At 42.4% G+C, this 16,398-nt stretch overlaps 2 protein-coding genes across 2 annotated transcripts; one reads left to right on the top strand and one right to left on the bottom strand.

Annotated features, from left to right (window-relative positions):
• The first annotated feature begins 2,783 nt into the window (after positions 1-2,783).
• Positions 2,784-9,557, top strand: LOC103364456 (protein CYR61-like). The gene is made up of 6 exons (XM_008291586.1): positions 2,784-2,950; positions 3,679-3,892; positions 4,847-5,094; positions 5,766-5,910; positions 7,047-7,228; positions 8,227-9,557. The coding sequence occupies exons 1-6, from the start codon at positions 2,900-2,902 to the stop codon at positions 8,530-8,532; spliced, it is 1,146 nt and encodes a 381-aa protein (XP_008289808.1). The 5' UTR covers positions 2,784-2,899; the 3' UTR covers positions 8,533-9,557.
• A 232-nt stretch (positions 9,558-9,789) lies between these two features.
• LOC103364455 (DExD-box helicase 39A) lies at positions 9,790-15,435 on the bottom strand. Its single transcript, XM_008291585.1, has 10 exons — positions 15,348-15,435; positions 14,326-14,533; positions 14,084-14,211; positions 12,810-13,086; positions 12,550-12,668; positions 11,497-11,628; positions 11,129-11,238; positions 10,794-10,938; positions 10,352-10,499; positions 9,790-10,043 (listed from the first exon to the last, which is right to left on the bottom strand). Exons 2-10 carry the CDS (start codon positions 14,531-14,533, stop codon positions 10,027-10,029), a joined length of 1,284 nt encoding a protein of 427 aa, XP_008289807.1. The 5' UTR covers positions 15,348-15,435; the 3' UTR covers positions 9,790-10,026.
• Positions 15,436-16,398: the final 963 nt, after the last annotated feature.

Raw genomic sequence — 16,398 nt, 5'->3', positions numbered from 1 at the left:
ATTTACAAATATTTTAAAGTGATCTAATATTTCTCCTTCCTTTGTTGTGTTTTCTTTCTGAGAGGAAGGTGACAAATTTCATATAATGTGTATGTTTTCATGTAGTTGGAGCCCATAAAGACTGAAAACTCTGCCTTCTGTCTAACACCTTAACCTTACAAATAAACATGCTGTATCTCATTAGTTTAATCAGTACAAAAGCCAACATGTAAACCCAAAACGCTGTGGTTTTACGGGAGTTACATCACTGCCAATTGCTGCCTAGGATTAGTTAACTGTCTGTGGCCTCAGACTTACTGTACAGACACATCAGTGATAAATCTTCTCATGTAAAGCATCAGTCGCAAAAACTCCTGAGATTTTCATTACTTCTTCGTCACTCTTCCCACTGTTGCTCTGTTTAAGCTCCTCTGGCGTCTTGTTCACTATCATATACATAAAAAGTTACTGAGGAGGGACAGTGAAGCCCTCTAAGATAGCGAGCAGGCCGATTTGTTAGTTTATTAGCTGAGTTTAGTCACCAATGAGAGAATATGTTCTCATAGTTTATTCAAAAGGCGTTTTTGTACCATTGACTTCTGTCACAAAACCCTCTGCAAGCTCCTCTGTCTTCATGAAGCAGAGGTTCTTTTTCTGCAATAGAGGTTGTTTTAAAAAGTCAGTGCTGCCACTAATGAGCCTCTGATCACACTGATTCTGCTGAATTTAATTGATTCTGTCACTAATTTTTGGCCATTTTAAATCCTAGTGTGAAAGTTTGTTTCCCAAAATGTTAAAGTCTTTTAAAAGAGGTTTTACCTGAGCCACCTGGGCAAAGGTTTTTTCTCTTGGTGTATTTGTTTGAATGGCCTCCACCTTATCTTCAAGAACAACATTGATTTTAGAATTACTCTCATTCCTGGAAGGACTTTAAAAGCACTTTGCTTTGGTGAGGCAAATAAAGATTTGTCAGGACTGAAATCAGCTCACTGTGTCTCAGAAGTTGCAAATCTGCTCGAGGCTGAGTAAGATTTAGTCAAGGGAGGAACAGGAAAGGTGGGGATGTTTACTGTGTCTGTAGCTCATATTCCTCTCTCCCTTGCCGAGGATTATCCGTGTTGAAGCAACTGCATCAGGGCATTGATGAGACCTGCCAAATCAGCATGAGATGTGCTGTTGTAATCTCAAACTGAAGAGCGCTGCTTGGCAGGGGAATCTAAACGCCCAACATCTGCCACATGGCAAAGTCAGGGATGGGGAAGAAGGCTGACCATCTACAGCGTAAGTCAGCTCAGCTTCTGAAGAAACAATGTGATGTATGTGTTAGATGCTCATATATCACATGCAATTAGATGCTTAGTTGTAATCTCAGTAGTCTGTGCATTGTGCAAGGTACAATAAAATAGAGAGAAATACATTTTGAACGGGAACATAAAGAGTACATTTTGGGAAAAAGGTAAAAGAGCCAAAGTACAACACAGAAACCAGTAAGGAAAGTAGTTAGAAAGTGAGTATGGAGTATTAGATATGAAATATGGGGCATTTTTAGTATTAATTTAGGAGGGATGAAGCATAAAACTGCACATATTTTGCACCAGATACAAGTTAAAAGCTTCTGAATGAATAGTGATGGGTAGAACGGCACCGTCGTTTAAAATTGAATAACCTTTATTAAGCCTGAAATCAACCTATATTCAGAAATGATTATTAACCTTTGAATGTGTAATTAATTCACTAGAGACTCAGGAATGGCGAATGTAACTAAGATTTCCCTGTAAATCCCATAATCACAGCACCATGTGAGAAAACATGTGAGATTTTTTTTTTTTTTTGAGCCCTTTTAGGTCTAAGCCAGAATGTTAAAAGTGTACATGGACATTCATAGCAAGATCCTGACTTTCAAAACCTCTGCATATCACATTTCTTTCATCAAAAGAGGTCTCTGTGTTGGGGCAGGTGTGGCTGGAAACCTGTGGTTGAAAAAAAAAAAAAGAGAGAGAGAGGAGGAGGAGGAGGCCAACCCTCATATGAGCTGCCCTTAAAACAATAATCCTGCTTTCAACCTCGACTCCACCATTCTTTCCAAGTGATCATATCCTCATCACTCCCGTGTCAGCACCATGTGGTTAGAAATAATAAGTCAGAAACAGGCGGCCCACCTGAATTCAAGATGAAGCCTTCAAGAGAGCAAAACAATCAAAACCTGCCTTTAAAAACCCTGGAAACACATTTTCTCCGACTGTGATGGACACGGACAAAGAGAGGTGTGTTCACTCTCTCTGACAACTGCTATTATTTTACTATTTGCTTAATACACTCCACTTCAATTTTCTGCCCTGGCACCTACACTGGTCTGGAAAAACAGAAGGAATTCCTCCCCCCACTTCTTTTCTTTCTTTTTTTTTTTCCCCCAGAGGTGGAGGCCTTATTAATGTTACCGTGCTGTCTGGCCCAGCTGAATATATTTACTTAGTGTTATGAGAAAGGTGGCCACAAAAGCAGGAATGTGCCAAAGTGTGACTTGAAAGCGGCTGTTACATTTTAATTTTTGAACTCATAAAACAAATACAGAGCGGCCCTGCGATTTTTATGAATGGCTGCATTCATTCCAACACCCGCCCACCAATCAGCGAGCTACCCCCGTGGTCAAGCCACGCCCACATGGCACCGTCTGGGCTGCTGCCTGCACGCTGGTTGGTTAGATTTATGGAGAGGGGGCGTGGTCTCTCCGAGGCTCACAGCGGGTATAAATTAGAGTTTAGACTCTCATCCAGTAGAAATAGGACCAAGGTCCGAGCTGAGGAGAGACTGAAACTTGTAGTGAAGCAATTTAAGACCAACAATCACTCAGTAGATTGTTGCTTGAAGGTATTTTTTATTAACTTTATTGGTATTTTATGACACTTTTAATTGGCTAATCATGGCATTTCTGATCTACCTGACTGTTCTGACAACAGCCGTCATCACACAGGTAAGATAATATTCTCTTGGACACATGTTGTAGCTGTGTGTGAGCAAACACAAATATTAGGATGATTTTATAGTGTTGTGGACTCATTGCTGGTATGACTTTATGAAAGAAAGAGCTCTGTCAGCCTAAAAATAAAATAAAGGCTTTAAAGGTGGGGTTATCACTCACAGTACATCCCTGCTTATATAATAATGAATACGGTTTTGAAGATGGTTGCTTTTACTGGCAATCAGCGTGTCTACTCATGTCTGCTTCTTAAAGCTCAGCGGCATGTTGATTCCTCCAAACTGGAACAAGTTGGCTCTAGTGCTGAGCCATGACTCAAAGTCAGGAGCCAGCAGGGGGACTGGGTACTGGCTGTCTAGACGCTCAGGGATGACTGGCCGGCAGTGACTTGACTTACTGGAGAGGCGGTGCCTTGTCTGTGGAAGAAATTAAGATCAGCCACAAATCCTGGGGAGTCTACAAGATAATACAGAATCAAAGGTTAATGCGCCAAAGCTCTTCCTCGCACTTTGATGCTGAAACTGGAGCACTGAACTCAACCGCTGATGACTTTAACACCCTGGTTGCCGCATAGTCGTGCTGTGTGGATTTGCCAAAACTCTGTAAAGAACTGTGGCTGTGTTTTATGTTCTCTGAGAAAGATCTGCGTTCATTGTATGATTTTTTTTTTCCTTTAGTAGTTATAGGAAATGTTGCAAACATCATGTGTCTGACCCCTCCAGGTGACTGCTAGCTGCCCAGCAGAGTGCGAGTGTCCCGCAGAGCCCCCGGTTTGCCCTCCAGGTGTTAGCGCTGTGCCGGACAGATGTGGGTGCTGCAAGGTGTGTGCTGCACAGCTTAATCAAGACTGCAGCCCAGTGAGGCCTTGCGACCACCACAAAGGGCTGGAGTGTAATTACGGCAACGATGTGACCATGGCCTGGGGCATCTGTCGAGGTGAGGGCGGAGGGAGTGATGTATGTTGGCAGGGAAGGAATCCTACCTGTGGAAAATAAAAGCTGGCACCTGCAGCTATTTGGACTGAACAGCTGATGGATTTCAAATCACGATTAGATCACAAGGGCTGCGATTCAGGATGTGCAGCGTGTCTGACTCGGGGCTTAAAATCTCAAGTGGTGATTCAGTTTAATGCACAGTAAATATTGAATGGAAGCTTGATTTAGAATAACTGTATTGCAAATCAAATCTGAATCACACTATCAGCCAGAAAAATTCAAAATTCTGATCATTCAGCACTGCTTTGGACCCTCAGTCGTGACCTCATTCATTTCAAACCTAATACTAACACGTATCTTAAAATGAACATTAACTTGATGAGTGCGATGGGCTATAAAAGCCACAAAAATGTCATGACAAAGGTCGCGAGAAGAAGCCATCACAGCTCGGTGATTAAGCAACGTGTAACCTTGCACATCCTGGGAGAGCACAGGGGGGCATTTTAATGAGTCGTCGATGTTTTATGGCAGCGACAGGGGGTTTCAGAGATAAAAATACTCTTTCCATCTGTACCATGCCAGTGCAGTCCCACAAACTATGAATAGCTGGTTCTTCTTCGGAGACGAGGAGTCTGACACTTCCTGTTTACTTTTTTTTTTTTGCCCCCCACTCACCTTTCGATCTCACTTGTCCCCTGTGTGATTCTGTGTAGCTGTTCCAGTGTGGAGTTACTGTGCTAGATTCAATGAACTGTGCATAAGGTTTTAGCTTGTTGAAACAAGATAATGTAGGGGATACTTGTCACACCTCGCTCCTTTCAGATTTAAAGAACTGCCTCTGTGATGTACCCAACCCCTGGATGTTGTACCAGGAACCTTACTCTGCTTAATGCTTCACAGCAGCAGGTTTCTGTATCTGCAGTGCCCCTCATCAGTTTAATCTGTGTCCTTTCAGCAAAATCAGAGGGACGGACATGCGAGTACAACAGCAGGATCTACCAGAACGGCGAGAGCTTCCGTGCCGGCTGTAAACACCAGTGTACCTGCATCGATGGCGCCGTCGGTTGCGCTCCTCTGTGCAACAACAAGCTGCCCCCTGCGTCGCCGTCCTGCCCCTACCCTCGTCTGGTCAGGATCCCCGGCCAGTGCTGTTTCAGCGTCGACTGCCACAAGGGCACCTGGCGCCTTCCGGCCAAGCACCAGGTTTGTTTTGTGGTGCAGTGATTAAAGTCTGCTGGTTTTAAGATGTTTGGCGACCTATTTGTTACAGACTAAGTGCAACGGTGGTGGAAGAACAATTCATCAAAGATAAACGATGAGAGAGAAATTTTGTACAAACACAACTGGACTTTCGTTCAACCAAGCAGACGGCAGTAAACTAATTAAGCAGCAGCTATTGTGTAAATTCAGTGCTGATTTAAGTGTTATGTCATTCTATCAATTAATAATTTGGTCATAAATGCAAGAGAAGTAGTTGTTATTCTCGACCAGCTGTTGATTTCACTATGTTGGGGTTTTAATGCTGTAGTTCTATGCGCTGGCAGAAACAGAGGGCAAGAACATAAGACAAAAAATGATTTTTCTTTTATTTATTACTTTCTTTTAAAAGTCATTGCTCTTTTCGTATCAAAAAGCTGCGAATACTTCCTGATAGATAAAAGCCGTACCTGCTGGCACGGACTCCCTCCTGTTTCATAAGTGCTTTCAAATCTCGACCTCTCATCTGACCGATTCCAGCGAAATAACCCACTTCATAATCAGGGCACCTGTGGTGATAACACCGTGGAAAAACACACAAAAGGCAGACACGGTCACGGAAGAGATGAATCCCCAGCAAACAGCACCGTCTCATCTTATCTTATCTTTTACCACAGGTGCCTCCGCCACAACAACACCTGCCGAAACCTTGGCACCATCCCGAGCCGCACCACCCTGAAAATGAGCTGCTCCTCGCCAACAAGCTCACAGAAGTCAAGTCCAGCAGCTGGGAGGATGAACAAGGCTACAAACACCTGCCTGGTGAGAGAAAGAGAGATTTCACTGACTGTGATGCCATAAATAGGCGTTTTGACAAACTGAAAGGCAAAATGTGGACTTTTGTTGCACTTTATTTGGGGGTTTTCCACCACAACTAACAGAACATTAACTAGAACAAGCCATTAAAACAGAGTAAGAGGCGAAGCTTGTGACATGAATGACTACTTTTTGTCAGCCTGCTGCATGAAGTTATTCTCAAGAAGACCAGATTAAGAGTCTATAGATGTGCACAAGTGTACTACAACAAGAAAATCCATATTTATACTGATATATATTGTATAATCGTAGTGACTTTATCTAGTGGCTCAGATGTCTTCCTGTAAATCCCTTGTCTTTAACTTGGCAATAAACACATCAAACAATAATGTAGACCAATTTTAAAGTGATTACGGTGTTAGATCAAAAGTCAGGAGATCACCAAAGTTATTACGGTTAATCCTGAAGGGACACGAATGTCTGAAGAAAAAAAAATCATTCTAATCCACGTCTTAGTTCTGGAGACATTTCACTAAAAACAACAACATGCCAACCTCACGGGTTCACCAGAGGAAAGGTCGGAGCACCTCCAAAGTCATGAGAATTTATTACCCAGGAAGCATAATGTCTCTCTTCAATTTTCAGAGATTAGTTTTTAATTTGTTTCCATACTTGTCTCCTATCCTGTCTGTGGAAACGCAGCCTGAAGTTCAGCCAAGAGTTGCCTTAATTTTTGTCATGTGACTGTTGGTCACAGCAGAGTCACTAATGGCTTTACAGTTGCATGGAGGAGTGCAGAATTTTTTACAGAATCTGATTTAAATTTCTGAATGAGACGTTGAAAATAAAGGTTTTTCTTGTTGAAATGTCACAATTTTAAGCTTCATTTTAGTTGAGTTTTGCAACAGAACAGCACAGAGGAATCGTTAAAGGACTGCAGGAAAGTTGAAAACTGATAATCGTTTGTGTTTTTTACAGTCTGCCGCTGAAAAATGGTGTAATTTTTTGACATTTTTTTGTTTTTTTAAAGCCTTTCAAACCTGTCAGGAGGTTTGAGAGTTCAGATTTATCTTTATCTCGGGTCTAATTGAGTTGTCTTTCTCCCCCTGTCTCCCACCCTCCGTCTCTTCATGGCTCCTCAGCGTGGAACCCTTTGAAGGAGAAGAAGTGTCCGGTCCAGACCACCGACTGGTCCCAGTGCTCCCGCAGCTGTGGGATGGGCGTTTCGTCACGGATCACCAACAAGAACCCTCAGTGCAAACTGGAGAGAGAGACGAGGATCTGCACCGTGCGGCCGTGTCACAGCTTACCCGTCCCAGCCAAGGTGAGCTGAACCAGGGAGACCAAGAAAAAACAGAGAGCACAGGTCAAACACATCTATTACTATGTTACTGCCAAGATAGCTTCTAATCACGACAGCTTATCTCTTGCACAGAGCGAGGCCTTGTTGCACTCTGATAACACTCACCAATAAGCGATAATTCCACCTCTTATCTATGTCTAGATATGTAGAGCAAAACAATACCTGCTCGTGTTTGTTTTGTTTTCTTGTTTCTGTCTTTCAACCAAAGCGCAGAAGCCGAAAACATCAAATCCATGCCACAAAGAATGAAAAATTAGATGTTCTGGCCCTGAGTAAATATGCTCTTAGTGCTAAAGCCATCTTTATCCTGAGCTTAAGAACAGAGATTATCTTAGCAGTGCTTTTGGGAAGCTCCACATCCAGTGGGAACTGGGCAGTGCTGATTTACTCAGCAGTGTTTTGGTGGCAGGCAGGCGCCTTTTTAAATATAGTCCCCCACCCCCGGCATTCCTGCCAAGCAACTGTCCATAGCTAGCCCCCGTCTGTGTACTCAGAGTCCAGGGAAGTGGTGTGTCTATATTAATCCTCCATGTTGGACACACACTAAGGGCTCTTTTCTCTGCTCTAGTGGGTTAAAACCTCGGAACAATCGCTGGTGTCGGTGTGTTTAGCAGAAACGGACACTCAGATGTGAAATCAATCTTTAATCTTAAAATTAATCACTTAAATCTAAAAATAATCCCTCTCTGAGTCCCTGTTTTGGCACAACAAGTGGAAGTCTGGTCCTCCTAATGTGAAACTAATGAGTTGGAGTGTAAAGCTGCTTAAATCTGCTGTTATGTGGAAGGACGGGGCAGACGGGTGGAGAAGTCAAAGCTTATTAGATTTTTTTTTCTTTTTTCTTTTTAAATCGTATGACTTGTTTGGTTGAATTTTGCCACTGAAGCCAACTGGGGACAAGACTCCCTGTCAGTCCAGACTACGAGACTCATCTCTTTACTCTCTTAATCCAACCACAGAAAGGGAAGACCTGCTCGCCCACTCAGAAAGCCCCAGAGCCCGTCCACCTGTCCTACGGAGAATGCGTGAGCGTCCGCCTCTACCGGCCGAACTACTGCGGCGTCTGTACGGACGGACGGTGCTGCTCGCCACGGCGCACGCGCACCGTGCCCGTGACCTTCGTGTGCCCGGACGGCGAGCGCTTCCAGAGGCAGGCCATGTTCATCCAGTCGTGTAAATGCAGCGACGACTGCGGCCACCTGAACGAAGTGGCCCTTCCTCCACAGCACTGGATGTACGGAGACACGCACAAGTTCATAGACTAGACTAGTGGTGAGGATGGTTGTTGATGCGAATGTGATGAGGTCAGCTTTCCTAAAGAGAGAGGACACTTCCGAGACGAGGAGCCGATTTATGTTTTTTTCTTATCTGGCTCCAAGCGAGTGAAGGCCACAAGGCAGGAAGAACCGCCCTGGTATTATTCACACAATCATAAAGGCAACCCATATTGTATTGTATTGTAATACGTGTGACCAGAGTGGATTGTACACTTGCCTGCTCCTGTTCAAACTGACGTGGGACCTAAATTAGAGCCCTGAAACTCCCTGGACTTCCTGTACTCTGAACTGATTGCTGGTTCAGGTGTCGAGGATTGTTTTTTCTTCTTTTTTTTTTTTTTTTCTTTCGAGACTCTCAGATCAGCCTGAGAGGAGAAACACTACAAAAGCAACAAAGCACTTTATTTAGCACTGAAACCTGTGACTGTTACCAGTGCACAAGAATCTCCAACAAGATCACCTCACCTGCATCAGTAGCTTGAACTACTGTAATTACTTTATGTCCCACAATGCACTGTGACTACTTACTGACAACCAGCAAAAGATTAACTTTTGCAGTTTTATGTAGAAAACTCCAGAGTGTAATGCAAAACGTGGACTTTTTTCCCCCTCCAAATACACAAAATCAGCACAGAATGTTACAAATCTGAACACATAAATCACATGTGCCTTTTATGCACGCTGCGATGTGCACACATCAGTGAATGACCGTTTCCGTGTAACAGGAAACAAATGCAATTCATGACGAGCATTCGGCAAAGACTGAACCGATGCCAATTGATTTCTTGTTTTTGCATTAAATGCAACTCAGAAAAAAAAATGTCTTACATGAACCTGTATTTCTTCAGAATTTCTGTTGGATCACAATGTATTCTGTAACTGCATTTCTATATTTTGATCCAATTTTGTATTATTTGTCACATTTATACACTTTTATGGATTGAGACACTACAGTGTAGCTGTCACAAGTTTTTGTTGGTCCATCCATGTGATAAAACTGGCTTCCAAGCTCAGGTTTCATGTGAGGTTTTATTTTAACTCAACTTGCACAGTTTCAAATTATGCTACTTGGCAGGCAGTTCCAAGCTGCCGGTTGTTAAGGTAAACAGTGGTCCTGGCCTCAAACTGGGACAACAGCGCCCTCTGCTTGTGGTTATAATCACCTACAGTCAAAAGTTGTGTTTGACATGATGGGAACATTTGACAATGACTGAAATCGTGCAAAATACATCCGACACCATTCAATGAGGTATAAAAAAGTTTATTTCTTTAACCAAAACAATATATCCATGGTTTCAACAAGGAAAACACTAAAACAAGCACTCGCAAAGACATGAGAAAATAAAAATGTCTTCTTAATTACTTGTCTACATATATGGTGGGAGGTGGGCATTCAAATAAATGTAGAGAGCTTTATCTCCTTCCACCAAAATACAGCAACGACAAGGGTCACACGGTCTTCACTGGAACAACGTTTCAGACTCATCTGGACTGTTCAACTGCAAAAACAGAAACAGAACGATTTTAGGATATTACACTGTGATGTAACAACTTTATATACACTAGCTATCAAATGGGATGTTGCGGATTAGTGTATTGTTGACATTGTGACAAAATACAGGGGCCAAAAGTCTTATTGCATCCCCCATGTTAACAATGAAGATATGACAGATATCCATACACGTGTAAACATGTAAAAAGCTGTTAAATTCCAGGATGCTAGTGCTAATATAAACAAACGCTGCTACTGAGAATGAGCATCTTCTAGACAAGTGTGTGGCACCTGTAGGCAACAAAAAAAACTTACTGTAGGAGGAGATGTCGATCTCCTCTGGTAGCTCTGCTACATTGACCTCGAAGCGATCCTGGACCTCATTCAGGGTCTTGGCATCAGTCTCATCCGACACAAAGGTGATGGCCAGGCCTTTGGTGCCAAACCTGCCAGCTCGGGCCACCTGAGGTTAAGAGAAGAAAGTTAAGGCTCAAAGGAGGCTGTGTTTGAAAGAAACAGGAATGCCACCATGTTTTTAAATGTAAGAAGTTTTTATCTCACACTGGAGCTACTATGACTTTCTAAAAATATGACATTTACTTTTAACATTATTTCTACAAATCAGCGGATTCCTGTCCACCTATGCAAATACATTTTACAGAAACAAATGTGTCTTATTTGTGATTATTTGTTTGGGAAATGGGAAAATACAGATTTCTGACACAAACACTTTAAATTACACTGTAGCTGAACTTACTCTGTGAAGGTATGTGTCAGAGTCCTCTGGCATGTCATAGTTAAAGACAATGTTGACTCGCTCAATGTCCATGCCTCGGCCGAACAGGTTGGTTGCCACTAGGATCCGCCGCTGGAAGTCTTTAAACTGCTGGTACCGGGATAACCTGGGGGCCAGAGAAGGGACGACATCATTAACTGTGACTATGTGATTAGCTTAGCAGCCTAGCTTGAATAGGATAGCACATCATTAGTACAACATCAGCCTAAATTTAGTGTGTAGTTACAAGAAAGTTATACATTTTGAGACTAATTTAAGAAACCACTGTCAAATTTCCATTGTGAAACAGCACCTACCTCTCCTCCTGGGCCATGCCCCTGTGAATGGCAATAGCGGGGAAGTTCTGCTCCACCAATAGCTGGGACAGAGCAACACAACGGTGCACCGACTTCACAAAGATCACCACCTACCAGAAACCAGAACAAACGACTCAGACGTGCACATTTTTACATCTGTATTGAGAACAGTCGAGGCGGGAGGGAGGAGGGTGTCGCACCAGTAATCTAGAGGACAAACGTTTAGCTTATAAAATGCTAAAACTTACAAACTGGACAAAGACCGAGGCTGCAAATGCATACTTGCTAGTATAAAGGTCTTTATGAAGGATGGAAAATGCTGTTATAAATAAGCACATAATTGATTCTGACTTATCTCTAAATATTACCTGGTTGAACTCGAGCACATCGAGCAGGTCAAACAGCTTTCGGTTCTTCTCGCTGTCCTTCAGCTTGCAGTAATACTGCTGTAATCCATGAAGTGTCAGCTTGGTCTCATCATCCACAAATACCTCCATCGGCTACGCAGCAAACAAGAAGAGGATCGACGTTAATTTAGAACACAACTCTGCAGAAAACATCAGCAATGTAAAAGCATGGACTTTGCTTTTGACATATCTGTTCTCCTTCACCGCAGCACGGCTATGAGGACGACTGTCCTGACGAAGCCAGATCTGCTGAGGAGGTTTCATTTGCCCCTCTGATATGGCCACTTATGACACAGACAGCCACAAGTGGGCAAAGCTAAAAGGGACTTGACTAAAAGCACCACACGGTCTTTCTCAACACCTACACATGACCAACATACAGAGAATCTTAACTCACAGGCAGGTCATGAAATAGAAAATAATTATGAAGTTCTGCTGTTTGTTGAAGTCATAAAACAGTCATAAAACTCCATAAAGCATGGCCGCTGCTTTAGTTCACCTGGTGGAGCTGGCGACCCATGCACAGGGGCTATAGTCCCCGATGCAGCAGCCATGGGTTTGAATCCCACTCATGGCCCTTTGCTGCAACTCCTTCCCCCACTCTTCTCCCCTACTTTCCTGTCTCTCTCTCTCTCTCAACTGTCCTATCTAATAACGGCAAAAAGGCCAAAAAAAAACTCCATGGGGATCATTTTCTTGACCAAGAACTCATCTGTGAGTGCAGGTGAAGCATTTGTGCCCGATTTGAAGGAATTCCTTCCATGCAATCCTGAAATATCGCATTTTCAAGCATAGGACAGATGCAGCCACAGCCGGCATGGAGCCATAAGAAATAAAAAACAAACATAACCTTGACCAGTCAGTCTGTATAATTCAATGCCGCTGATTTATAGACAAGCTACAATCTTATCTTCCAAAGCAAACTAAGTGTATTACTGCTATCATTATGGTAAAGACTGTACAGATCAAACTGAAGCTGCTTCTTGTGACATGCAGCATTGGATGATAACTCACATCCTGCATGAACTTGCGGCAGACGGGGCGGATCTCTTTGCTTAGTGTTGCACTGAACATCATGACTTGCTTCTCATGTGGCGTCAGCCTGAAGATTTCCTGGACATCACACCTCATGTCTGTGGAAAAAAACAAATCGCATACTCATTCATTCCTCTGTCTGTCTGACACGACTTTAAACTTGCTCATTATCTCTACCTGTCAAGTCGTCATTTCTCAAGTTTATGTAACTATAAATCACTTCTGCTCCTCTCACTCACCCAACTGCTCCAGCATCTTATCGCACTCGTCAAGCACAAAGTGTTTGATGTTCTTCACGCTGAGGGTCTTGTTACGAATGAGGGCCAGAGTGCGTCCTGGAGTTCCTACGACAATGTGAGGGCAGTTCTTTTTCAGGGTCTCCTCGTCCTTCTTGATGGCCATGCCGCCGAAGAACACGGACACCTTGACGCTGGGCATGTACTTGGAGAAACGCTCGTACTCTTTGCTGATCTGGAAGGCCAACTCTCGCGTGTGGCACATTACAAGAACAGACACCTGGCATACAAATAAAAGAGGGACAATAGTCTTAATTACCTCTTACTCTTCATACAGAGTGTCTCACATGTTTTACTGCTACTTGATTCCTTCAGTTATTTACAGGACTTTAAATATTTCAGACACATTTCAGCGTTGTCGTTAATGCTATTTCTGTAACCATCATATCATATCATATAACTCTTTCTTGGACCCCAATGAGAGGGGTTTGGTGCCATATTGATGTAGGAGCTAACTAACAACTCTAACTCCCCTGGTTCACATTCAGCCACAGACCTTTGATGCAGGTGTCTCTCTCAACATTTCCCTTTGGCGATAAAATGCCAAACACATTTTAAAAATTAATGCTGAACCTCAGGGCTGCATCGTTTGTGATGACAGTTCTGACATGGTCCACTGGTTAAACATCGAATGCATTACTTTGACGAATTATAGTACATAGATATAAACCAAATTCCCCTCAAACAATCCTATTCATAAGCACTTGGTTTTCATTATTGTCCAAAGTGTTATTCGCACCATAAAGCAGACAAACAATTTAGCAAAGAATAAATGATCTGCTGCTCCTTGTAAATAGGCCAGTTCTTTATTTTTATAACAGCCACACATGGGCTGCATGTGTAAGCTTCATCGTAAAGCCTTTAAGTTCTTTTTTACAAAACAAAAAGGGTGTGTGGAATCAGTTAGAGGTCTTACTGTCCATGTGCTAAAAATACCACTCTCTCAAAAATGTCATATGAAGGTGGAAACACTGTCTAGGAAAAATGCAAACCAGATCTGTTAAGCCTCTTTAATGCATTTGCAAGAGGCCTCAGGACTGAAAACTAGACTCTTTTTTTTCCATTTGACAGCAACACAAAATAATCCATGGGAATATAAATTTACATAACAGAATCACACCATTGTACACACCACCTAGTCGGGATATAGAAATACAGAGGAGGTGTAATGACTCTGAATGAAATATGAGCCTGTAAAAATGCAATGACCGACTCACCTGACCGTCCACGGGTTCTATCTGCTGCAGGGTGGCTAGTACGAACACTGCTGTCTTTCCCATACCAGACTTAGCCTGACACAGGATGTCCATGCCCAGGATAGCTTGAGGAATACACTCATGTTGGACTGAAAATTAAACAAACGGCACTAATCAGGATGTCATGATCACAACAAAAGAAAGAATTTGTGGTGTGGCGTTGTCCAAGAGTGTGTTTTTTACAATCTAAAACTGCTACTCACCTTCTGAAGGATGCTCAAAACCACAGTCAACAATAGCACGAAGCAGCTCTGGTTTGAGGAGGAAGTCTCTGAAGCCTGAGCTGTGGATGGACACATAGGAGCCCTTCACCTCCTTCTTGTTTGCTGGGATGCCGCTCTCTGGGGCTCCCTGTGGCTCCTCATCCTCCTCATAGTCCAGAAGCTCATTATCAACATCGGTCTCTGCCATCTGTACAAAAGCATGGAAAACAGGAGTCACGTTCATGTGAACATTTAAGCTGTAAATGAAAGCCAGGTTTTCTTACAGGTAGTTATAAAAACAATCAAATATTCTTCAAAATTTTTACAATCTGGTAATACCATTTTATCATTATAGGTGAAACGTCCATGAGTGTATAAAAATATGTAATCTAGGAATGGACTGTGTTTTAAGAATAAAGTGTTGCTACTGGTTCAGCTGTCTTTTAAACTTGCTAATGTGGCAGCAATGTTCAAGGATCACTGGGCTAACGTTAGCATAACGTAGCTCCAGAAATTAATGAACCACTTAGAAGAGAAGCTAAAAGCCATCGCAGCATTTAATGAGCAACGTGATACCGTTAGCTTTGACAGGTGCGTCAGTTCAGATTATAGCGGACCGGCGTGTGACCCGGCGGAGACAGCGGCGTCATAAACAATGGAGTCCTCCTCCTTCTCTTTGATTCATACCGGCTAGCTAGCGGCAAGCTAGCAGCAACATATGATTTATCTACTTAGCAACTTTCGTGTCATCACGCCGTTACGTGTGCATGGCTAGAAATAAGACTGCTCTCTACAAACCAGAGCTAACTAAAGCTAAACAGCTAACGTTAGCCTAAATGCCAAATTGGCTGAATCAAAGCTAATGCTAATGCGGCTAGCATGCTAGCTACCGAAGCAAGCGTTAAATTTACAAATGTAGCTGCTGCTGAAGTATTGACAACTTTTCTCCATTGTCAAAAAATTAGCGTGTCAACACTCTTTACGAGCGTGATGTACATTGCTGATAGGCACTACAACGTTACCTTGCTGTGGTATTTTATATTCCGCAGATGTCGATGTGCGTGAAACTACCAAGCTAGCGAGTAGCGACTCACGGCACAGTGAGCACACATGTATGCTGCGTTCAAGTGCACCTCGTAAACATTGCCAGTCCTGGATGCGGGGAGAAACGAGTTCAGCTCTTTTTGCCTGATTATAACCAAAAAAAAAAACACCACAACGAAAATATTAACAGGCTTTAATAATATTTTATACATCGAATAATGCATTGAGTTGCATTTTTTCATTCATCCGAACAAACAAAAACGACTAATTATTGGATACTGAAATACTTAATAAACACCTATTGATGGCTCAAATTTTTCGTCACGTAAATTGACAAACGGACACGTTAAAAAAAACACAAAAATAAATACATAATCATGTTCCTGCTTTATGTAAACATTTACTCCTGAGTGTGTATGATAAGTACTATAATAATTGTTTGTGATACATTGAAGGCACCAGCAGCAGGGCCTGTGCAGTATTAATACAAGCACAGAATGAACGCATAGACTGGACAAAAAATAAACAAATAAACAAACAATCTGTATATAAATGTATGTAAATGTACATTTTTATTTATTAAAAAAATATGTATACAAAATTAAATGCAGTCAATGAATGAATGTAATAGAGTTTCCATTATGGTACTTCAAGTATAGCATAAGTTTTAGGACAGAGCATAAGAGAGAGAAGACAAACATATAGATATATTGAACGATATACTGCTGAAAACCAGAACCGTGGAAACTGCAGTATCCAATCTGTCCACTGGATGGCAATAAGGTCTTTTACCAGATGAACATCCTCCTCTCTCATCATGTGGAAGGTCAACATTTCATTCTTAAATCAAATTCTGGCCCATTCTAAACAGTGAAGGCAGATATGAAGGCACAGCTTTGGGAAGTTTACATGCTGGGGTAGTAATACTGTTTGTGTGGAATACAGTGACAGTACAGGTACATAGATGTAGAGCTGGGTAAGATCTCCTCCTGGGTATTTGTGGAAAAAGATATCAAATGGAAGAGAAGA

The sequence above is a fragment of the Stegastes partitus genome, unplaced genomic scaffold, assembly GCF_000690725.1.
Source record: "Stegastes partitus isolate 25-593 unplaced genomic scaffold, Stegastes_partitus-1.0.2 Scaffold750, whole genome shotgun sequence".
In the NCBI taxonomy this organism is placed as follows: Eukaryota; Metazoa; Chordata; class Actinopteri; family Pomacentridae; genus Stegastes; species Stegastes partitus.
Note: the sequence above shows the minus strand (reverse complement) of the source record. Positions and strands in the feature narration are given on the sequence as shown.

Excerpts from the sequence above, each read along its gene's own strand:
- LOC103364455 (XM_008291585.1), bottom strand. The coding sequence starts at position 14,533 with ATGGCAGAGACCGATGTTGATAATGAGCTTCTGGACTATGAGGAGGAT. Across the intron at positions 14,212-14,325 it reads TTTTGAGCATCCTTCAGAAG|TCCAACATGAGTGTATTCCT; the intron begins GTGAGTAGCAGT and ends TTTAATTTTCAG. Across the intron at positions 10,500-10,793 it reads CTGACACATACCTTCACAGA|GTGGCCCGAGCTGGCAGGTT; the intron begins GTAAGTTCAGCT and ends TCTTAACCTCAG.
- LOC103364456 (XM_008291586.1), top strand. The coding sequence starts at position 2,900 with ATGGCATTTCTGATCTACCTGACTGTTCTGACAACAGCCGTCATCACA. Across the intron at positions 2,951-3,678 it reads CAACAGCCGTCATCACACAG|GTGACTGCTAGCTGCCCAGC; the intron begins GTAAGATAATAT and ends TGACCCCTCCAG. Across the intron at positions 5,911-7,046 it reads AGGCTACAAACACCTGCCTG|CGTGGAACCCTTTGAAGGAG; the intron begins GTGAGAGAAAGA and ends ATGGCTCCTCAG.